General features: G+C 40.2%; 1 protein-coding gene across 6 annotated transcripts in view; it reads right to left on the bottom strand.

Annotated features, from left to right (window-relative positions):
• LOC128688066 (vesicle-fusing ATPase 1-like) overlaps positions 1-24,981 on the bottom strand; it is a 273,716-nt gene extending 248,735 nt beyond the window's left edge. For 3 of the 6 annotated variants that reach the window (XM_053775780.2, XM_070083811.1, XM_070083813.1), the window contains exon 1: positions 24,963-24,981. In XM_053775780.2, coding sequence (XP_053631755.2) covers positions 24,963-24,965 — 3 coding nt within the window. In that variant the 5' untranslated portion in view covers positions 24,966-24,981. Of the gene's footprint in view, positions 1-24,586; positions 24,648-24,741; positions 24,908-24,962 lie in introns of those variants that run through there. The other 3 variants (XM_053775783.2, XM_053775787.2, XM_053775786.2) reach the window with 3 other exon arrangements.
• Positions 24,982-25,215: the final 234 nt, after the last annotated feature.

Genomic DNA, 25,215 nt, shown 5'->3' with positions numbered 1-25,215 from the left:
TTGTACTCGTTCGATAGAAAAAATGGAGTTCTAGTGAAATAGTTACGATTTTTGTCGACTAGTACACTGGAATTGGCCAAAAATAGGGCTCAAAGTGGGCAAAATCGCCGATGCATAAACATCGATGAGACAGCTAACTTCGCGAGAGCATAATTCCGCAAGTCTTCCATCAAATTTCATACTTTTGGTGTCATTATGATCAGGAAAAGATTCTCTATCTTTTCATAAGAAAAATTAATTTTTTTTTTCCGAAAAATTTTCAACCCTGAGAACAAGTTTCGGAGAGGGCCTCTTGACCCTGAAAGGGTTAATGGCTGAGAAGTGAACTCCGTTGTTTATGGTCTGATTTCTTTCATTTTTGGTGTACGTTAACCCTTTGACTGTTTTAGTCGTATATATATGTCTTACGAACCAGTGTTTCAGACGTATATACAGTGGACCCTCGACCAACGATATTAATCCGTTCCTGAGAGCTCATCATTAGTCGAAATTATCGTTAGTCAAGTTAATTTTCCCCATAAGAAATAATGGAAATCAAATTAATCTGTTCCTGACACCCCAAAGTATGAACAAAAAAAAAAATTTACCACATGAAATATTAATTTTAATACACACAAACTGAAGAAGACATGTACAATTACATGACACTTACCTTTATCGAAGATCTGGTGATGACTGATGGGATGGGAGGGGAGAGTGTGGATGGTGTTAGTGTTTAGAAGGGATATCCCCTTCCATTAGGACTTGAGGTGTCAAGTCCTTTTCCGGGGTTACTTCCCTTCTTCTTTTGATGCCACTAGGACCAGCTTGAGTCACTGGACCTCTGTCGCACAACATATCTGTCCATAGAGCTCTGTACCTCCCGTTCCTTTATGATTTGTCTAAAATGGGCCACAACATTGTTATTGTAATAGTCACCAGCACGGCTTGCAATAGCTGTGTTAGGGCGATTTTCATCCATAAAGGTTTGCAGTTCAACCCACTTTGCACACATTTCCTTAATCTTTGAAGTAGGTGCAATGGATTCCACAACTGGCATAGGCATCTCAGGGTTAGCCCCAAACCCTTCAAAATCTTTCTTAATTTCCAAACTAATTCTCACCCTTTTTATCACAGGGATGGCACTAGAAGTTTTCTTGGGACCCATGGTGACTTATTTTGCAGGTGCAATCACTAAAAACGCTTTGATAATATGAAATGTTCCGATTGTATGTTTGGATGCGACCGCGGTGGGTGGCTTGTAAACACTGAGCAGGCCACACATGGACACATCTCGAACGGAACAAATGGTGATGGTCGAGTTTTTTAGCGCTAGTCGAGGCAAAAATTTTGCGTTAAAATGTATTGCTAGTCGGATTTAACGTTACACGATGCCATCATTGGTCGAGGGTCCACTGTATACTCAATAATTCTAGCGGCTTCAAATCAAGCAGGAGAGAGCTGGTAGGCCCACATGTGAGAGAATGGGTCTGTGTGGTCAGTGTGCACTGTATAAAAAAAATCCTTCAGCACACAGTACATGAGAAAAAAAAAACTCCGACTGTGTTTTTGGATTAAAACGCCGACTTTGAGTTTTTTCCTAGTATTTATGGTTATATTCTCGTTTTCGTGGTCTCATTTGATAGAATGGAAAACATATTACAGAAACAGAGATGATTTTGATTAGTTTCACGATGAAAACGACCTTGAAATTGAGCTCAAAGTTACGGAATGTTCGATTTTTACCAATGTTCAGGAGTAAGCAAATCACACCACACATCAATACACATCAACTGGGGAGTCTAATATTTTTTCACTAGTGCATTGATATTATTTATACCACTTTTACAATAATGCAGTAGTCTGCATAACAGTAAATCTTCTATTTTTTGTGTGAATAAAAAATCAAAATAGAAAGCAAGAGTAATATAAGAGGGACCTGGAGATGTGACTAATGAACAGAGGATATGTTATTTTATTGCCAAGAATGTCTGCATTGTTTATTCTGGACCCTATTTTGAAATTGGCATCTTTTTGAGTGAAATTGGCCAAATTGCCAATTTCTGACCACTTTATTGGGTAGTTCCATTCAGTAAATGGGCGGTTTCTTGTACTAAATTGATAGAAAAAATGCAGTTCTAAAGAAATAGCTATGAGTTTGGTCGTCTGAACAATGGAATTGGCCAAAAATAGGACTCAAAGTCGGCGAAATCGCCCAATGCATATATCTCGCCGAGATAGCTAACTTCGCAGGAGCGTAATTCCATGAGTTTTCGACCAAATTTCGTACTTTTGGTGTCAATATCATCGGGAAAATATTCTCTATCATTTCATAAGAAAAAATAATTTTTTTTTTTCCAAAAAATTTTCGACATAGAATGACAGTTTCAGAAAGGGGCTTGCGACAGTCAAAGGGTTAAGAAGCATCTTTCCATGATACATTGCCCAAATTTCAATAAGATAGCCCAACAAACAACTAAGAGAAAAAAAAAATAATAATAATAATAATAATAATAATAATACAGTGGAACCTTGACTTACGAGTTTAATCTGTTACAGGAGCTAGCTCGTAACACAATTTACTCATAAATCAAATTAATTTTCCTCATTTAAATTAAATGAAAAACCATTAATTCGTTCCTGCACTCTGGAGAAACAAGAAGAAATACTTGAATATGACGCTATTATCAACTGTACGGCTTATTTATCTATCACACTTCATCTTATATGACATAAGATAAGATAAGATAAGATTTCGTTCGGATTTTTAACCCCGGAGGGTTAGCCACCCAGGATAACCCAAGAAAGTCAGTGCGTCATCGAGGACTGTCTAACTTATTTCCATTGGGGTCCTTAATCTTGTCCCCCAGGATGCGACCCACACCAGTCGACTAACACCCAGGTACCTATTTGCTGCTAGGTGAACAGGACAACAGGTGTAAGGAAACGTGTCGAAATGTTTCCACCCGCCGGGAATCGAACCCGGGCCCTCCGTGTGTGAAGCGGGAGCTTTAGCCACCAGGCCACCGGGCCACAATAAACAACATAATTAGCACAGAAACTTGATATATACTCTAGAATGAATAAAATAGGCCATAACATGGTGGCAGGGGCAGCGGCAGAAGCGTCGCCATTTCTGTCCCAATTTGACTATAGTATCTTACCATGTTCTTACTGTAAGAGAAAACAGAGTATTTTTGAGGCTAACTGCAGTAGATCACTAGGACCCATGGTTAGAAAAAAGAAATTTGGCCAAATGACTGTAAAAAAATGCAAACAAGCACAAGAGAACTGCCCTCACAGGGATGTAAACATGTTTACTGCTTACCAGCTGTGCCAACTAGCAGAAGCAATCTGAATTATTATTACGTACGTATTATGCATTATTATTATTATTATTAATTTAGGGAACTGAAGCTCTATCATTATTATAATTATTATTATTATTATTATTATTATTAATTTAGGGAACTAAAGCTCTATCATTATTATAATAATTATTTTTAATTTAGGGAACTGAAGCTCTATCATTATTATAATTATTATTATTATTATTATTAATTTAGGGAACTGAAGCTATATCATTATAATAATAATAATAATACATGACATTATTATTATTAGAATTATATTATTATTATTATTGCTATTATTAATTTATGGAACTGAAGATCTATCATTATTATTATTATAATTATTATTATTACAATTATTATTTATTTTTTTTTTATCACACTGGCCGATTCCCACCAAGGCAGGGTGGCCCGAAAAAGAAAAACTTTCACCATCATTATTATTATTATTAATTTAGGGAACTGAAGCTCTATCGTTAATATAATAATACAGTAGACCGCCATTGAAGAATTGCTGCACAATTTTATATAACACGTTGTATAATTAATTTAACATGGTTCAGTTTGTAGGAAGGAAAAAAAAAAATTCTCTTTTGCTCAAGCAACCACCTTGTTGTGGAGCAGCCGGGGGGGGGGGGGAGCCAGCCCCTACCACTACCCGACACCCCCCCCCCATCCAAGCATTTGTAATTCATACGTATCCAGTCTTTCTCCGTTATATTTTAATTACTATATCTTGTATCTGCCAAGCAATCATGACAGCCAGTAGCCATACTAGTGTTGCTGAAAGTGGCATGAAGAGGTATAAGCACTTAAGTCTTAGAATTAACAAAGATAATGCCTTGTCTAAAGCCAGTAAAAGTAGGCCATAGACAAGGATGTGTGATGCCACCGTGGATGTTTAATATATTTATATATGGGGTTGTAAGAGAAGTGAATGCTAGGGTCTTGGCAAGAGGTGTGGAGTTAAAAGATAAAGAATCAAACACAAAGTGGGAGCTGTCACGGTTGCTCTTTGCTGATGACACGGTGCTTTTGGGAGATTCTGAAGAGAAGTTGCAGAGGTTGGTGGATGAATTTGGTAGGGTATGTAAAAGAAGAAAATTAAAAGTGAATATAGGAAAGAATAAGGTTATGAGGATAACAAAAAGATTAGGTGACGAAAGACTGGATATCAGTCCCACCTACACAGAAGCAGAAAGATACCACTACATCCAACATTGCTGGAACTGTTATTCTTATCTTCACACCACCAAAGCATGTCCAGTAAAAGATAAGAAGTTCTGCACTACATGTGGTAGTGAGGGACACACCTTCAGTTCCTGTACCGCTGCTGCTCCAACACAACCAGCGTGTTTAAACTGCAAAAGTAATGATCACCATACACTGGCAGCAAAATGTCCTAAAACAAAGGATATACAGTGGACCCGCGACCAGCGATGGCATCGATTAACGATAAATCTGACTAGCGATACATTTTAACGCAAAAATTTTGCCTCAACTAGCGCTTAAAAACCCGACCAGCGCTATTTGTTCCGTACCATACGCTTCCACTTTGGCCTGAGTGCACCTCACTTGTCCCTTGGGTGCCAGTGTTTACAAGACAGCCAGTCACTGCGGTCGCTTCCAAACATACAACAACTGGAACATTTCATATTATCACAGCCTTTGTAGTGATTGCACCTGCAAAATAAGTCACCATGGGCCCCAAGAAAGCTTCTAGTGCCAACCCTACAGCAAAAAGGGTGAGAATTACTATGGAGATGAAGAAAGAGATCATTGCTAAGTATGAAAGTGGAGTGCGTGTCTCTGAGCAGGGCAGGTTGTATAATAAACCCCAATCAACCATCGCTACTATTGTGGGCAAGAAAACGGCAATCAAGGAAGCTGTTCTTGCCAAAGGTGCAACTATGTTTTCGAAACTGAGATCGCAAGTGATAGAAGATGTTGAGAGACTGTTATTGGTGTGGATAAACGAGAAACAGATAGCAGGAGACAGCATCTCTCAAGCGATCATATGTGAAAAGGCTAGGAAGTTGCATGACGATTTAATTAAAAAAATGCCTGCAACTAGTGATGTGAGTGAATTTAAGGCCAGCAAAGGTTGGTTTGAGAGATTTAAGAAGTGTAGTGGCATTCATAGTGTGATAAGGCATGGTGAGGCTGCCAGTTCGGACCACAAAGCGGCTGAAAAATATGTGCAGGAATTCAAGGAGTACATAGACAGTGAAGGACTGAAACCTGAACAAGTGTTTAATTGCGACAAAACAGGCCTGTTTTGGAAGAAAATGCCAAGCAGGACGCACATTACTCAGGAGGAAAAGGCACTCCTAGGACATAAGCCTATGAAAGACAGGCTTACTCTGTTGATGTGTGCCAATGCTAGTGGTGATTGCAAAGTGAAGCCTTTATTGGTGTATCACTCTGAAACTCCCAGAGTGTTCAGGAAAAACAATGTCCTCAAGGCTAATTTGTGTGTGCTGTGGAGGGCAAACAGTAAGGGACTTTTTCTATGACTGGTTACACCATGCATTTGCCCCTAATGTGAAAAATTACCTAATTGAAAAGAAATTAGACCTTAAGTGCCTCCTGGTATTAGACAATGCTCCTGGTCATCCTTCAGACTTGGCAGAGCGACTTTCTAGGGACATGAGCTTCATTAAGGTGAAGTTTTTGCCTCCTAATATCACTCCTCTCCTGCAGCCCATGGACCAGCAGGTTATTTCCAACTTCAAGAAACTGTACACAAAAGCTATGTTTGAAAGGTGCTTTGTAGTGACCTCAGAAACTCAACTGACTCTAAGAGAGTTTTGGAAAGATCATTTTACCATCCTCAATTGTGTAAACATTATAGGTAAGGCTTGGGAGGAAGTGACTAAGAGGACATTGAACTCTGCTTGGAAAAAACTGTGGCCAGAATGTGTAGACAAAAGGGATTTTGAAGGATTTGAGGCTAACCCTGAGAATCCTATGCCAGTTGAGGAATCCACTGTGGCATTGGGGAAGTCCTTGGGGTTGGAGGTTAGTGGGGAGGATGTGGAAGAGTTGGTGGTGGAGGACAGTGAAGAACTAACCACTGATGAGCTGCTAGATCATCTTGAACAGCAAGAGGGCAGACCTGAGGAAACTGCTTCGGAGGAAGGGAGAGAGAAATTGAAGAACTTGTCTACTTCTAAGATTAAGGAAATGTGTGCAAAGTGGCTTGAAGTGCAAACCTTTTTTGATGAAAATCACCCTGACACAGCTACTGCAAGCCGTGTTGGCAACCTGTACACTGACAATGTTGTGAACCACTTTAGGAAGGTCATAAAGGAACGAGAGGTACAGGTATCTATGGACAGATATGTTGTGCGACAGAAGTCCAGTGACTATGAAGCTGGTCCTAGTGGCATTAAAAGAACAAGGGAAGTAACCCCAGAAAAAGACTTGCTGCCTCAAGTGCTAATGGAAGGGGATTCCCCTTCTAAACACTAACACCTCTCCCCTCCTCCCATCCCATCAATCATCACCAGATCTTCAATAAAGGTAAGTGTCATGTAACTGTGCATGTAATCTTCAGTTTGTGTGTATTAAAATTAATATTTCATGTGGTAAAATTTTTTTTTTTTTCAATACTTTTGGGTGTCTTGCAAGGATTAATTTGATTTCCATTATTTCTTATGGGGAAAATTAACTTGACTAACGATAATTTTGACTAACAATGAGCTCTCAGGAACGGATTAATATCGCTGGTTGAGGGTCCACTGTAATGAAGAAAACACGAGATGCAGCAAAGAAAAAATCTACTAACAACACACCAACGTATGCCGCAATTGCAAAATTACAAGCAGACACTACAAAATTACTTCAAGCATCTACTCAGCCCGCCTCCACCACCACCACCATCACTCCTCCAATATGTGACGTAACAAAGATCCACTATTGTCTACTATACGCTCACATGGCTGTACCTGAATCCTTTAACTCTACCATCAACGAGTTACTATTTGCATTAAATAATATGCCATCATTTATATTTCCAGCATCTCCACCTTCTGAAGAAATTCTCAAATTCACCAAGGACTTAATAACCACCTCTGCTGCAGAAGGTCCATCAACACCACCAACTAGTGATGTCACTCTAACAACGTCCAATGAGAAGCCTCCACCGCCACCACTCCTCACTGAATCCAACCAATCAGAAGCCTTGCCACCAGAAACATCTTCTAATTCGTCTACTGAAGTTGACAACAAATCAACACCACCTTCCTCAACTCCACCACCGCCTTCTCCACCTCGCTCACGTCGATTACCTGAAACACCATGGGTTAAACACAAAGGATTCACATTCTACACCACGACGCAATACCCCGCAAGAATGACTTGCCTAGAACTCATCCAACATCTCCAAGACAACACTGCATCGTACCAAAGTGAAGAAAGACCATACCCTACCTACAACCAGATACTCCACTAACTCCAAACCAACGAATACTACTACAGCTCTCCTATACGTGTGCTACAAATCTCTCGAACAAAATTCAATGCACTGAAAAACTGTTTAAGACCATAACCAACTCATCCTGCCTGCTGCCTTCTGACACTCCCAGCTTCTACAGCTGCCTTCGCCATTCTCTCCTAGTGAGCCAAGTAACGACATCATTCAAGCCTCTCCATCTACGTCTCCAGTACTTCGATACCACATGTCCCAAAGTGGTTGGGCCACTTGCCTTAATTCCTCCTCTTCCCCCTCCTTCCCATCCTTTTCCAGTTATTTCCATCCTTCCTTATCCTTCTTCCTTCCCATCTCACGACAGCTCTCGTTGCCTTATTCGATTCGATTCGATTGGGGGGAGAGAGTATGGAGGAGGTGAATGTATTCAGATATTTAGGAGTGGACGTGTCAGCAGATGGTCTATGAAGGATGAGGTGAATCACAGAACTGATGAGGGGAAAGGGGTGAGTGGTGCACTTAGGAGTCTGTGAAGACAAAGAACTTTGTCCGTGAAATCTAAAAGGGGAATGTATGAGAGTATAGTGGTACCAACACTCTTGTATGGGTGTGAAGCATGGGTGATGAATGTTGCAACGAGAAGGCTGGAGGCAGTGGAGATGTAATGTCTGAGGGCAATGTGTGGTGTGAATATAATGCAGAGAATTCGTAGTTCGGAAATTAGGAGAAGGTGTGGGATTACCAAAACTATTTTCCAGAAGGCTGAGGAGGGGTTGTTGAGGTGGTTCGGACATGTAGAGAGAATGGAACAAAACAGAATGACTTCGAGAGAGTATAAATCTATAGTGGAGGGAAGGCGGGGTAGGAGTTGGCCTAGGAAGGGTTGGAGGGAGGGGGTAAAGGAGGTTTTGTGTGCGAGGGGCTTGGACTTCCAGCAAGCGTGCATGAGCGTATTTGATGGGAGTGAATGGAGACAAATGGTTTTTATTACTTGACGTGCTGTTAGAGTGTGAGCAAAGTAACATTTATTAAGGGATTCAGGGAAACTGGCAGGCCGGACTCGAGTCCTGGAAATGGGAAGTACAGTGTCTACACTCTGAATGAGGGGTGTTAATGTTGCAGTTCTATAACTGTAGTGTAAAGGACCCCTCTGGCAAGACAGTGATGGAGTGAATGATGATGAAAGTTTTTCTTTTTCAGGCCACCCTGCCTTCGTAGGAATCGGCCGATGTGTTAAAAAAAAAAAAATTAAACAAGAGATAACCTGTGGCCATAATTGAAGTGTTACTTTGTACACAGAAAAAGAGGTTAACATGAGTTTGTGTGACTGACTGAATGACTAACTTACTGACTTACTGACTGACTGACTGACTGACTGACTGACTGACTGACTGACTGACTGACTGACTGACTGAACTGACTGACTGACTGACTGAACTGACTGACTGAACTGACTGACTGACTGACTTGACTGACTGACTAAATGACTTACTGAGTGACTTGACTGACTTACTGAATGACTTGACTGACTTACTGAGTGACTTGGCTGACTGAATGACTTGACTGACTTACTAAGTGACTTGACTGACTCACTGAGTGACTTGACTGATTTACTGAGTGACTAGACTGGCTTACTGAATGACTTGACTGACTTACTGAGTGACATGACTGACTGAATGACTTGACTGACTTAGTGAATGACTTGACTGTAATAATATTATATTATTATTATTAAATTATTATTATTGCTGAGAAGAAAAAGAGAATGATTTCCATGGAATTAAAGCATGAAATCATAGATAAACAAGCGAGGTGTCCAGGTTTTGGGTTGAGGGGGGAAGAAGGAGGGGGGAGCTGGCTCGTAACTCAAATGTTGGCTCGTAACTCAGAGCAAAAAATTGACTGAGGGACAGCTCGTATCTCAAAAAACTCTTAAGTTGGGATACTCGTAAGTCAAGGTTCCACTGTATTATTTTTATTTACAAGTACATGTACGTGGTATGCAAGCCTTGCTGACATCAGCGACATACTGCTATATAGAAAGCCCCCTGTTATGCTAAGCATTTCAGGCAAATTAGGTCAGTGTCTTAGGATGCAACCTACACCAGTTCACTAACACCCAGGTACCCATTTACTGATGGATGAACATAGACAACAGGTGTAAAGAAACATGCCAAATGTTTCTACCCTGGCTAGGAATCAAATATTTACCAAAAATCATATATGGGTAGTCCAAGCCAGGTACTAAAAATAAGCCACTTCGTCTGACTTTTTGGGTTATCCTTGGTTCTCTACGCATATGCTATGTGTGATAATCTATGTAGAGAAAATATCTTTTTTGTTTCAGTTTTATGGTGCAGTACAAGTGTATATCAGTTAGCCATGTGCTATACTCCATTTTCTCTAATAAGGTAGAACCCTGAGATTCAGCCATAATCCACTCCAGGAGCTAGGCATAAACTTGAAACGGCCGAAAGTCGAAGCAATATTTCCCATAAGAAATAATGCAAATACAATTAATCCGTTCCAGACCCACAAAAATATTCACAAAAAAAAAAAATACATTTTTTAAAGAATAACTATAGTTTAACACACATACAGTACTTAAAACATACATATACGTACTATTAAATGAGTAATACAATACATAATAAACATTTAAATAAACATTTAAAATCACATTACGTACCTTTATTGCAGACTCTTGTTGGCATCTGGAAGATAGGAAGGACTTATTATTGCCTCAACCACTGCCTCCACCACTGCCTCAACCACTGCCTCAACCACTGCCTCCACCACTGCCTCAACCACTGCCTCAACCACTGCCTCCACCACTGCCTCAACCACTGCCTCAACCACTGCCTCCACCACTGCCTCAACCACTGCCTCAACCACTGCCTCCACCACTGCCTCAACCACTGCCTCAACCACTGCCTCCACCACTGCCTCAACCACTGCCTCAACCACTGCCTCAACCACTGCCTCAATCACTGTCTCAACCACTGCCTCCACCACTACCTCAACCACTGCCTCCACCACTGCCTCAACAACTGCCTCCACCACTGTCTCAACCACTGCCTCAACCACTGCCTCCACTGCCTCAACCACTGCATTCACCACTGTCTCAACCACTGCCTCCACCACTGCCTCCACCACTGCCTCAACCACTGCCTCAACCACTGCCTCCACCACTGCCTCAACCAACCACTGCCTCCACCACTGCCTCCACCACTGCCTCAACTACTGCCTCAACCACTGCCTCCACCACTGCCTCAACCACTGCCTCAACCACTGCCTCCACCACTGCCTCAACCAACCACTGCCTCCACCACTGCCTCCACCACTGCCTCAACTACTGCCTCAACCACTGCCTCCACCACTGCCTCAACTACTGTCTCAACCACTGCCTCCACCACTGCCTCCACCACTGCCTCAACCACTGCCTCCACCACTGCCTCAACCAACCACTGCCTCCACCACTGCCTCCACCACTGCCTCAACTACTGCCTCAACCACCGCCTCACAGCCACTATGAACTTTCTTTGGGCCCATTGTGGCTTATTTCACAGTCACAATCAAAAAACAAGCATTAAACACAATGAATTTATTGTGAAATGTTCAGATGAGCGCACAAGGTAATGCTCACTCAAGGATAAATAAAGTTAGACTGCCTCACGACGCCTGAGCAGGGAGGCGTTCAGGTGCAGACAGGCAGACAGGTCTAGTACGCAGGCCGAAACACGGGGCAACGGCCAAAACTCAGGACAAAATTTAGCCGAAAAAAGCAGTCAAAACTCGAAGCAGCCGATACTCAGGGCGGCCAAAACTCAGGGTTCCACTGTACAAGCCGCCAAGACTGGGATAGGAGAATCGTGTACTTGTATGCCATATCCTCTTCATGCCTCCGTCGAACTGCTCGGTATTATGCTAAATATTATTCATCTGGAGTATTTAACATTTATGTTATTTATACTGTTTATTACGTCATATTAGATCAATTGTGATAAGCAAATAAGACATAGTGTTGGTGTTAGAGTAATAATAAAGCATATTCCCCTGCATCACGAGACTGACCTCATGGTAACCAACAGTGGCTTCAAAGCCACCTTATCTTTAATGAACAATGTACTGTGTAGGTGCTTTACACAATGAGAAGAATTTCTCTTACAGTGGACCCCCGGTATTCGATATTAATTCGTTCCTGAGAGCTCATCGAATACCGAAAATATCAAAAAGCGAATCAATTTTCCTCATAAGAAATAATGGAAATCAAATTAATCCGTGCAAGACACCCAAAAGTATGAAAAAAAAAATTTTACCACATGAAATATTAAGTTTAATGCAATAGAATAATTACAACAACAATAACAATAGAATAATTGACACTTACCTTTAATGAAGATCTGGTGATGATTGATGGGACAGGAGGAGGGGAGAGGTGTTAGTGTTTAGAAGGGGAATCCCCTTCCATTAGGACTTGAGGTAGCAAGTCCTTTTCCGGGACTACTTCCCTTCTTCTTTTAATGCCACTAGGACCAGCTTGAGAGTCACTAGACTTCTGTCGCACAACATATCTGTCCATAGTGGCCTGTACCTCCCGTTCCTTTATGACATTCCTAAAGTGTTTCACAACATTGTCAGTGTAATAGTCACCAGCACAGCTTGCAATAGCTGTGTTAGGGTGATTATCATCAAAAAAGGTTTGCACTTTAAGCCACATTGCACACATTTCCTTAATCTTTGAAGTAGGCAACTTCTTCAATTTCTCTATCCCCTCCTCCAAAGCAGTTTCCTCAGGTGTGGCCTCTTGTTGTTGAAGATGATCTAGCAGCTCATCAGTGGTTAGTTGTTTATTGTCCTCCTCCACCAACTCTTCCACATCCTCCCCACTAACCTCCAACCCCAAGGACTTCCCCAATGCCACAATGGATTCCTCAACTGGCATAGGCTTCTCACGGTTAGCCTCAAATCCTTCAAAATCCCTTTTGTCTACACATTCTGGCCACAGTTTTTTCCAAGCAAAGTTCAAGGTCCTCTCAGTCACTCCCTCCCAAGCCATACCTATCAGGTTTATACAATTGAGGATATTAAAGTGATCCTTCCAAAACTCTTTTAGAGTCAGTTGAGTTTCTGTGGTCACTACAAAGCACTTTTGAAACATAGCTTTTGTGTACAGTTTCTTGAAGTTGGAAATGACCTGCAGGAGAGGAGTGGTATTAGGAGGCAAAAACTTGACCTTAATGAAGCTCATGTCCCCTGAAAGTCGCTTTGCCAAGTCTGTAGAATGACCAGGGGCATTGTCTAATACCAGGAGGCACTTAAGGTCTAATTTCTTTTCAATTAGGTAATTTTTCACAGTGGGGGCAAATGCATGGTATAACCAGTCATAGAAAAAGTCCCTAGTGACCCATGCCTTACTGTTTGCCCTCCACAGCACACACAAATTAGCCTTGAGGACATTGTTTTTCCTGAACACTCTGGGAGTTTCAGAGTGATACACCAATAAAGGCTTCACTTTGCAATCACCACTAGCATTGGCACACATCAACAGAGTAAGCCTGTCTTTCATAGGCTTATGTCCTGGGAGTGCCTTTTCCTCCTGAGTAATGTAGGTCCTGAATTTGAGACACATGTGCAACATCTGGGTATCTTTAATGTAGACGTTTCGCCATCCAGTGGCTTTTTCAATACAAATTCCAGGACATAACTTGAAGACAGGAGAACTATGTACAGAAGATGAGGTAATCAGTTCCTCATCCTAGCAGTAGGTGCGAAGAGCACCATAGTCGTGGAGATTCTGAAGCAGAAGCAAGGCGCCTGATGCTTATATAGTAACGTCAGATGGAAATGGGACGGGTAGCAGACAAGGGCATAGTCACTGGTAGGCGGGATTCCCCAGTGGAAGTAGGTCCTACCCAAAGAGATGGGTTAGTTGTAGTAGTAGTTGTCGTAGTTGTGAAGATTACAGTGGTCCCCCGCTTTTCGTAGTTCCCGGCAATCGTAAAATTCGCCAATCATAGGGGTATTTTCGTATAAACATGGACTCGCTTTTCATAGGTTGACTCGCGAGTCGTAGTTCATCCAGGACGCGTACGCATGGCGTGAGCCAGGGCGGCAGCCAGTCTGGCATTGTTTACCAGTGAGCGAAGGTCCCCTCGCATGCTCCAGCGAAATATTTCATAATATTCCATTTATTCTAGTGCTTGCAAGTACTAAATAAGCTACCATGGCTCCAAAAAAAGCTCCTAGTGCCAAGCCTGTGGTAAAGAAGGTGAGAAATACGATTGAATTTAAGAAAACTATCATTGAACAATATGAAAGTGGTACAAGTGTGGCCGAACTGTCCAGGATGTATAAGAAACCCTACACAACCTTATGTTCCATAGTGGCCAAGAAAAATGAAATGAAGGATGCTGTTGTTGCAAAGGGAGTAACTATGCTGACAAAAATGAGATCACCAGTACTGGAAGAGGTTGAGAAGTTATTATTGGTGTGGATAAATGAGAAACAATTAGCAGGAGATACTCTTATGACTTCGTTTATTTGTGAAAAGGCTAGGCAGTTGCATGAAGATTTGGTAAAGAAATTGCCTGCAAATAGTGGTGAAGTGAGTGAATTTAAGGCCAGCAAAGGCTGGTTTGAGAGATTTAAGAACCGTGCTGGCATACACAGTGTGGTAAGGCATGGTGAGGCTGCCAGTTCAGACCACAAGGCGGCTGAAAAATATGTGCATGAATTCCAGGAGTACATAAACAGTGAAGGACTGAAACCTGAACAAGTGTTCAATTGTGATGAAACAGACCTCTTTTGGAAGAAAATGCCAAAGAGGACCTTCATTACACAAGAGGAAAAGGCAATGCCAGGACATAAGCCTATGAAAGACAGGCTGATGCTAATGTTTTGCGCTAATGCTAGTGAGGATTTCAAAGTGAAGCCATTACTAGTGTACCATTCTGAAAATCCCAGAGTGTTCAGGAAAAACAATGTTATGAAGAGTAAATTGTGTGTGTTTTGGAAATCTAATAGTAAGGCATGGGTCACGAGGGAAATTTTCGTCGAGTGGTTCAATGAAGTGTTTGGCCCTAGTGTGAAGGAGTATCTCCTGGAAAAGAAATTGGATCTCAAGTGCATGCTAGTAATGGACAATGCACCTGCTCATCCTCCAAACTTGGATGACCTAATTTTCGAGGAGTTTGGGTTCATCACAGTAAAGTTCTTGCCCCCGAATACCACTCCTCTCCTCCAACCCATGGACCAGCAGGTTATTGCAAACTTTAAAAAACTCTACACAAAAGCAATGTTTCACAGGTGCTTGACTGTGACCACAGACACTCACTTGACCCTAAAGGAATTTTGGAGAGAACACTTCAGCATCCTCCACTGCATAACCCTTATAGGTATGGCTTGGGAGGGAGTGACTACCAGGACTTTGAACTCTGCCTGGAGAAAATTGTAGCCAGATTGTGTCGGCAAGAGGGATTTTGAAGGATTTGGGACTGACCCTAATGAGCCTATGTCTGTTGTAAAATCAATTGTGGCACTGGGGAGTTCCATGGGGTTTGATGTGAGTTTGGAGGATGTGGAAGAATTGGTGGAAGACCACAATGAAGAGCTCATCACTGAGGAGCTGCAAGAGCTTCAGCAGGAAGAGCAACACATCGCAGCTCAGAATCTTGCTGCAGAGGAGGAGGAAGAGAGATGGAAGAAGGTGCCTTCTTCAGAAATTAAAGAGATTTTTACTATGTGGGGTAAGATGGAAAGCTTTATGGAGAAACATCACCCTAACAAGGTTGTTGCAAGCCAGGTTGGCAACATGTACAGTGACAAAGTCTTGGGCCATTTTAGGGAAGTGTTAAAGAGATGCCAGAAACAGAGCTCTCTCCACAGTTATTTTGTGAGACAGGACTCCAGTGACTCTCAAGGTGGTCCTAGTGGCATTAAGAAACAGAGAAGAGAAGCAACCCCAAAAAAGCAAATGGTACCTGAGGTATTGATGGAAGGGGATTCCCCTTCCAAACTATAAACAATCCACTCTCTCTCCTCCTCCAGTCTCCCATACACTAAGAAGAATCTCCAATAAAGGTAAGTGTTATGCTGTTAATGTTTCATTCATCATTTCCCATTGTATTGTTTATGTACTACATGTATATTTCATGTTAAAAAAATTTTTGTTTTAATACTTCTGGGTGTCAGGAACAGATTAATTGTATTTACATTATTTCTTATGGGGAAAATTGATTCGTAAATCATAAATTTCGTTTATAGTAACGGCTCCAGGAACGGATTAATTACGAACAACGAGGGACCACCGTATGTACATGTCCTCAGAATCAAGATTCCATGATGTTGCAGTGTCTGACAGGTTGTCAGACTATGCCCTCGTCTGCTACCCGTCCCATTTCCACCTGACATTACTATATAAGCATCAGACGCCTTGCTTCTGCTTCAGAATCTCCACGACTACGGTGCTCTTCGCACCTACTGCTAGGTTGAGGGACTGATTACCTCATCTTCTGTACATAGTTCTCCTGTCTTCAAGTTATGTCCTGGAATTTGTATTGAAAAAGCCACTGGATGGCGAAACGTCTACAATAAAGATACCCAGATGTTGCACATGTGTCTCAATTTCATCTTGTCAGTATTGTATACCATTCTTGAACAATGTAGGTCCTGCTTAGCATTTTCTTCCAAAACAGGCCTGTTTCGTCGCAATTAAACACTTGTTCAGGTTTCAAGTCTTCACTGTCTATGTAATCCTTGAATTCCTTCACATATTTTTCAGCTGCTTTTTGGTTCGAACTGGCAGCCTCACCATGCCTAATCACACTATGTATGCTACAACGATTCTTAAATCTTTCAAACCAACTTTTGCTGGCCTTAAATTCACTCACATCAGCACTAGTTGCAGGCAATTTCTTTACCAAATCGTCATGCAGCTGCCTACCCTTTTCACAAATGATCGCTTGACAGATGCTATCTCCCGCTATCTGTTTTTCATTTATCCACACCAATAACAGTCTCTCAACATTTTCTAATACTTGTGGTCGCTGTTTCATAATCACAGTTGCACCTTTTTGCAAGAACAGCTTCCATGATTGCCGTTTTCCTGGTCACTATAGTAGAGATGGTTGATTGGGGTTTACTATATAACCTGACCAGCTCCGACACGCACTCCACTTTCGTACTTTGCAATTATCTCTTTCTTCATTTCAATAGTCATTAGCACCTTTTTCTCGAAGGGTTGGCACTAGAAGCTTTCTTGGGGCCCATGGTGACTTATTTTGCAGAAACAAGCACCAAAAACAGTGATAATATGGAATGTACCGAATGTATCCTTAGATGCGTGCACACTGGCTGGCTTGTAAACACTGGCACACACGGGGCAGTTCAGGCCACACCTGGACACATCTCGTATGAATCGCATCGAATCCCGGGTTTTCGATCAGATACCGAGGCAAAATTTTTGTGATATAATGCATCGAATACCGGATTTATTGAATACCGATGCCATCGAATACCGGGGGTCCACTGTACTTAGATATACTGTAAATACGAAGCTGCAAACAAAAATCTATTTGGAAGATGACCAACAAACTCACTCTTAATACAGACAGACCCTACTTCCTGCTGTTTGGACACAGAGCCTTAAATATCCAACTTAACATATCGATAAATGGTTCCCCTATTACAAGACAAACTGAGGGTAAATTTCTAGGTCCTCACCTTGACTGTAATCTTTAATTTCATTCCCACATCCAGCATATTTCCAAGAAAATTTCCAAATCAGTTGGCATTCTTTCCAAGATATGGTACTATGTACCCCAAACGACACTCCTTAGCCTATACCACTCTCTAATATACAGTGGTACCTCGGTATACGTCCGCTTTGGAATAAATCCAACTTGGTATACGTCCTGTTTGGATGCGAAAATTTTTGCTTGGTATATGACCTTTGTTTGGAATACGACTCGCTTAACAGGACCTATATTACAAAAAAGGGGAGAAGGCATTACCAGGACACAAGCCAATGAAGGATAAGTTAACTCTCTTGTTCTGTGCCAATGCAAGTGGGGATTGCAAACTGAAGCCTCTACTGATCTACCACTGAAAACCCGAGGGCCTTTAAAAAACATAATGTTCAGAAAACTCAGTTACCTGTGATGTGGAGGTCAAACAGCAAGGCTTGGGTAACCAGAGAATATTTCAGCAAATGGGCCAAGTGTAAAAAGTTATTTAGAGGAGAAAAACCTGCCTCTAAAGGCCCTCCTCGTAATGGTCAATGCTCCAGCTCACCCTCCAAGCTTGCAGGACTATGTGCTGCCAGAGTTTGACTTCATCACTGTAAAGTTTCTCCTCCCTAACATGACTCCTCTCATTCAGCCCATGGATCAGCAGGTCATCAGTAATTTCAAGAAACTTGACACTAAAGCACTATTCCAAAGGTGCTTTGAAGTGACCGCTGACACAGAGTTAACCCTGAGAGAGTTTTGGAAAGATCACTTTACTATCACTCATTGCATAACTCTCATTGATAAAGCCTGGCAGGAAGTTTCATACAGAACAATGAACTCTGCTTGGAGGAATTTGTGGCCAGAAGCAGTGGCTGAAAGGGACTCTGAGGCTGTGTCTATAGTGGAGGATATTGTCTCTCTGGGCAGGTCCATGGGTCTGGATGTGAGTGATAGTGATGTAGAGGAGTTAGTGGAGGGGCACAAGGAAGAGCTGACCACTGAGGAGCTGCAGAAACTTGAGGAGGAGCAGACGACTAAGATGGATGCACTCTCCTCAGGCTCGGAAGAGGAGATAGAGGAAGCCCCTACTTCATTATTCAAGGAAATCTTTGCCAAATGGATGGATGTCAAAAACTTTGTAGAGAAGTACCATCCCAACAAAGCCCAAACAAGCCACAATAGCATTATCTGGAATGACCAGACAATGTCACATTTCCAAAACATCCTGAGGAGAAGGAAGAAGCAAAGTTCGTTGGACAGATTTTTATTAAAAGTCAAACCTGGTGAGCTTCTACCAGGTCCAAATAGGAAAAAGAGGTAGAAAAGAGAAGAGGACTCTCCTTCCGAACAATAACATTTCCTTCTCCTCCCTTCTCAGCACTATCCTAGTAGGCACTCAACTCTTTTCAGCAAAGTAAAGTGAGGTTATATTTGCATTTATTTCATCTAATTCTTTTGTATTTATGTACATATTTTAGTATTAAGCAGCATTTAAACTACATGTTTTAGAATTAAGCAGTTTTTAAATTATTTTATACAACCCCATCAGTGTATATAATGCCAATAACAACAGGAATTTTTTTCATGGGAACGGATTAATTGTTTTCCCTATATTTCTTATGGGAAAATTCGTTTGATATACGTCCCGTTTGGTACAAGTCCAAGGTCCTGGAACGGATTAAGGAGATATTCCGAGGTACCACTGTGTCTCTATCTCACCTATGGTATTTGTACCTGGGGACTGACCACGGCCAAGCACCTTGACCTTTAATAACCCAACAAAAAGCTGCTGTGCAGATGATCACCAACTCCTGTGCCAGACAGCACACCTCACCACTCTTCAAAAGCTTGAACCTGCTAAATATACAAGACATACACTCATATTATTGTGCCTACTATATGTACAGAACATTAACCCTTTGACTGTTTTGGTCGTATATATATGTCTTATGAGGTACCGTGTTTGACGTATATATACTCATAAATTTTAACGGCTTCAAATCAAGCAGGAGAAAGCTGGTAGACCACATGTGAGAGAATGGGTCTGTGTGGTCAGTCTGCACCATATTAAAAAATCCTGCAGCACGCAGTGCATGAGAGAAAAAAAAACTCCAACCGTTTTTTTAATTAAAATGCCGACTTTGTGGTCAATTTTCATATAGTATTTATGGTTGTATTCTCGTTTTCTTGGTCTCAATTGATAGAATGGAAAACATATTATAGAAATAGAGGTGATTTTGATTGGTTTTACTATAACAAGAACCTGGAAATGGAGCTCAAAGTAGGGGAAATGCTTGATTTTTGCAGATGTTCAAATGTAAACAAATGATGTCATTTTCCAATAAATGTCCAAGTAGCCATTCTAATATGCAGTCATGAATGGGATGACATTATTTATACAATTATTACAGTATTGCAGTAGTCTGCATAACAGTAAATCTTCTATTTTTTGTTTGAATAAAAATTCAAAATAGAAAGCAAGAGTAATATCTGAGGGGCCTGGAGACGTGACTGATGAACAAAGAAAATGTTATTTTAGAGTCAGGAATGTCCGCATTGTTCATTCTGGACCTTATTTTGAAATTGTCGTATTTTTTAATTTTCATGAAATTGGCCAAATTGCAAATTTCTGACCACGTTATTGGGTAGTTGAAATCGGTAAATGGGCAGTTTCTTGTACTCAATCGATAGAAAAAATGGAGTTCTAAAGAAATAGCTATGAGTTTGGTTGACTGGAACAATGGAATTAGCAGAAAATACGGCTCAAAGTGGGCGAAATCTCCGATTTGTAAATATCACCGAGGTCGCTAACTTCTCGAGAGCATAATTCCATCAGTTTTCCATCAAATTTCGTTTTTTTTTTTTTTGTATCATTACAATCAGGAAAAGATTCTCTATCACTTCACAAGAAAAATTTTTTTTTTTTTTTTTGAAACTTTGCAACACCAGGAGACACCTCAGGATTGGAGGTTGCAACAGTCAAGGGGTTAACCCTTTGAGGGTCGACAGGCCCTCTCAGAAACTCGTTCTCAGGGTCGGCCAAATTTAAAAAAAAAAAAATTATTTTTTCTTATGAAAAGATAGAGAATCTTTTCCCGATCATGATGACACCAAAATTATGTGATTTGATGGAAAACTTACGGAATTATGCTCTCGCGAAGTTAGCGGTCACTACGATGTTTACGCATCGGCGATTTTGCCTAATTTGAGCCCCATTTTCGGCCAATTCCTCTGTACTAGTCGACAAAAAACATGAATATTTCGCTAGAACTACGTTTTTTCTATTGAATGAGTGCAAGAAACCACCTATTTACCATTTTCAACTATCCAATACAGTGGTCAGAATTTAGCAATTTTGCCAATTTCACACAAATTTCAAAAAATGCCAATTTCCGAATAGGGTCCAGAACAAACAAGAAATACATTCCTGGCACTAAAATGACATTTCTTCTGTTCATTAGTCATGTCTCAAGGCCCCTCTTACATTCTTTTGCTTTCCACTTTGAATTTTTATTCTCACGAAAAATAGAAGATTTACTGTTATGCAGACTACTGCATTAGTGTAAAAAATGATATAAATCATATTGGCGCACTTGCAAAAGAATGTTAGACTCACCAGTTGACGTGTATTGGAAGCTTGGCATGATTTGTTTACTTTTGAACTTTGGTAAAAATCGAACATTTCTCCTACTTTGAGCTCAAGTTCAAGGTACTTTTCATTGTAAAACCAGTGAAAATTATCTAAATTTCTGTGATATGCATTCAATTCTATAAAATGAGACCAAGAAAACTAGAATACAACAATAAATACCATACGAAAATACAGAGCAAAGTCGCTGTTTTGTGCCAAAAAAACGGTGAAAGTTTTTTTTTTTCTCATTATGCACTGTTTGCTGCAGGATTTTTTTTATACTGTGCACACTGACCACATAGACCCATTCTTTCATATGGAGGCCTACCAGCCTTTTCCCGCGAGATTTGACTGCGCTAGAATTTATACGTACTAGTACGTTAAAAACCCCTGTGCGTAAGACGTACTAGTATGTCCAAAACCCTCAAAGGGTTAAACTCCAAATAAACCCTCCTCTTAAATTTCTCCTTGATAGTACAGTGGACCCCCGGTATTCGATGGCATCAGTATTCGATAAATCCGGTATTCGATGCATTTTAACGCATAAATTTTGCCTCAGTATCCAATTGAAAACCCAGTATTCGATACGATTCGTACGAGACGTGTCCACATGTGGCCTGAACTGCCCCGTGTATGCCAGTGTTTACTAGCCAGCCAGTGTGCGTGCATCTAAGGATACATTCGGTACATTCCATATTATCACTGTTTTTGGTGCTTGTTTCTGCAAAATAAGTCACCATGGGCCCCAAGAAAGCTTCTAGTGCCAACCCTGTGGTAAAAAGAGTGAGAATTAGTATGGAAATTAAGAAAGATTTTGAAAGGTTTGGGGCTAACCCTGAGAAGCCTATGCCAGTTGTGGAATCCATTGTGCCTACTTCAAAAATTAAGGAAATGTGTGCACAGTGGGTTGAACTGCAAACCTTTATGGATGAAAATCACCCTAACACAACTATTGCAAGCCATGCTGGTGACTATTACAATGACAATGTTGTGGTCCATTTTAGACAAATCGTAAAGGAACGAGAGGTACAGAGCTCTATGGACAGATTTGTTGTGCGACAGAGGTCCAGTGACTCTCAAGCTGGTCCTAGTGGCATTAAAAGAAGAAGGGAAGTAACCCCGGAAAAGGACTTGCTACCTCAAGTCCTAATGGAAGGGGATTCCCCTTCTAAACACTAACACCATCCACATTCTCCCCTCCTCCCATCCCATCAATCATCACCAGATCTTCATTAAAGGTAAGTGTCAATTATTCTATTGTTATTATTCTATTGTTATTGTTGTTACTGTAATTATTCTATTGCATTAAACTTAATATTTCATGTGGTAAAATATTTTTTTCATACTTTTGGGTGTCTTGCACGGATTAATTTGATTTCCATTATTTATCGGGAAAATTGATTCGCTCTTCGATATTTTCGGTATTCGATGAGCTCTCAGGAACGGATTAATATCGAATACCGGAGGTCCACTGTACAACAGAATGCACAAGGCACAAAGCACTCTTCGACATACCTCATGTTAGTCTCACATTATGCAAAAATGCAATGCACGTAAAGGACCTGAAGCTCTGGAATTCACTACCTGCACCAGTAAAAGATCCCTTGACTGCAAACAACACAACTAAACTACACAACTTCTAATCAGTATGAAGCAACTCACCCAAACATTATAAGACCACTAGTCTATTAAAACATCTGCTAATCTGCTAAACCATTATTTGTATTGTTATTTGTTATATGCACCTTCAAGATTATTATTCTTATAAACCTCCACTTTTGACTACCTTGCATTAGTATTAAGATAAAATAAAGATTATTAAAAAGATAACCACTCCTATCTTGTCTAGACTTAAGTAGATTTTAAGTATTAAGATTAGTTTGCCTGAAATGCCCTGGCATGATAGTGGCTTTCTTTGTACTTAACAAATCAAAATTCTAATTACTGCAACCTTTGCAAAGAAATTTTTATCTTTTGTTTTTATCTTTATCAGTAAAATAGGTACCTGGGTGTTAGTTGACTGGTGTGGGTCGCATCTTGGGACAAAACTGACCTAAATGCTGTGCATAACAAGCGGCTTTCTACATAGTAGTATGTAACTGATGTCAGCTAGGACTGTATACCATATACATGTAGTAAATAAAGATTTTTATTATTGCTATTATTATTATTATCACAGGGATTGTACTGCATCTGGGTAATGGTAGGAAATCATGTTTAATCCAAGGAGAGGAATTCTGTGAAACAAGTGACCTTCACAGCATAAGATAATCCTACTTTGCAATTACCATTAGGGTCATTATATATTTATTATTTTAATCAAGGGGAAGAAATAAACCTGTAGGGGGTCATAAAGCACCTGGAAGTTCATTAAGTAGAGGTTTAAGTTCAGTAAGTTCGGTAAGATCACAAGTTCAATAAGTTCAGTAAGTTCGGTAAGATCACAAGTTCAATAAGTTCAGTAAGTTCGGTAGGATCACAAGTTCAATAAGTTCAGTAAGTTCGGTAAGATCACAAGTTCAGTAAGTTCGGTAAGATCACAAGTTCAATAAGTTCATAAGTTCGGTAAGATCATAAATTCATAAGTAAGTTTATTTAGGTACAGATCCACATAATTACCATACATAGTATATTATTATGATCAAACAAAGCGCTAAACCTACTAGGGTAATACAGCGCTGCAATACAGCATAAATTACCTAGGATAACCCCCCCAAAAAAAGTGGAAAGTGACTATTTCCATTGTGTTCCTTGGATCAAGAGCCGCTGACCGTCCTGCCAGCACTTCCCTACAGGACAAGCGGTCATTATACAGCTCATATTAACCTGTAAAGAACTATATTAACCTGTAAAGAACTATATTAACCTGTAAAGAACTATATTAACCTGTAAAGAACTATATTAACCTGTAAAGAACTATATTAACCTGTAAAGAACTATATTAACCTATAAAGAACTATATTAACCTATAAAGAACTATATTAACCTATAAAGAACTATATTAACCTATAAAGAACTATATTAACTTATAAAGAACTATATTAACTTATAAAGAACTATATTAACCTATAAAGAACTATATTAACCTGTAAAGAACTATATTAACCTATAAAGAACTATATTAACTTATAAAGAACTATATTAACCTATAAAGAACTATATTAACCTATAAAGAACTATATTAACCTATAAAGAACTATATTAACTTATAAAGAACTATATTAACCTATAAAGAACTATATTAACCTATAAAGAACTATATTAACTTATAAAGAACTATATCATTCACTTAAACACCATAAAAAACACAAACAAAATAAGCTTCAGCAAGATACAAGTGTCTAGGGAACCCCGGGTGGTCACCACTACTAGTAACAACTTATAACTACTAGTAACAACTTATAACTAGTAGTAACAACTTATAACTAGTCCAACAATGAACAAATTACTGTAAACACACCAAATAATAGTTTGTTTGTGGTTGTTAGTGATGTAATAAGTGAAGTTGAGTGTTATTACCTGGTCCTCCTCTCACTCTATATTAATGACCTTTTATCTCATACTACACAAAATGTTTACTTCATATTAACATATTTAAATGTAAAAAATGATTACTGTTTTTACTTATTGGTAGTAATATTACTGCAGGTTTCAATAACATCAAAGTTGATAACAGTATTGTCCACGTCACTGGTAAACACACACGGTCCTGGGACCACTCACTCCCCTTTGTCCGGTCTGTCATGGTCCCCTGCCATGGTCCGTGGACCATGACACGGTCCACCCACTCTCTTACAACACATGATCCATACAACGGGGCATAAGAGGATGAATACCATTCTTAATGAAGTTCAAGCAATTTGTAATCGGCTAGGCCTCATATTATCTTCCTCTAAAACTAAGATATTAACAAGCAAACGACATCCCCCCACCCATCTATTTGCAGGGTGAAATAATTAGCTACGTTAAAACTTACAGATATCTTGGTGTAGATGTACCCTTTAACAAATCCACTATACCACATTATTATTATAATCAAAGGGGAAGCGCTAAACCCGTAGGATTATACAGCGCCCGGGGGGGGGATGT

Source organism: Cherax quadricarinatus, chromosome 10 (assembly GCF_038502225.1).
Source record: "Cherax quadricarinatus isolate ZL_2023a chromosome 10, ASM3850222v1, whole genome shotgun sequence".
NCBI classification, from domain to species: domain Eukaryota; kingdom Metazoa; phylum Arthropoda; class Malacostraca; order Decapoda; family Parastacidae; genus Cherax; species Cherax quadricarinatus.
The sequence above is the reverse complement of the archived record's forward strand: the minus strand, read 5'-3'. Positions and strand labels throughout refer to the sequence as shown.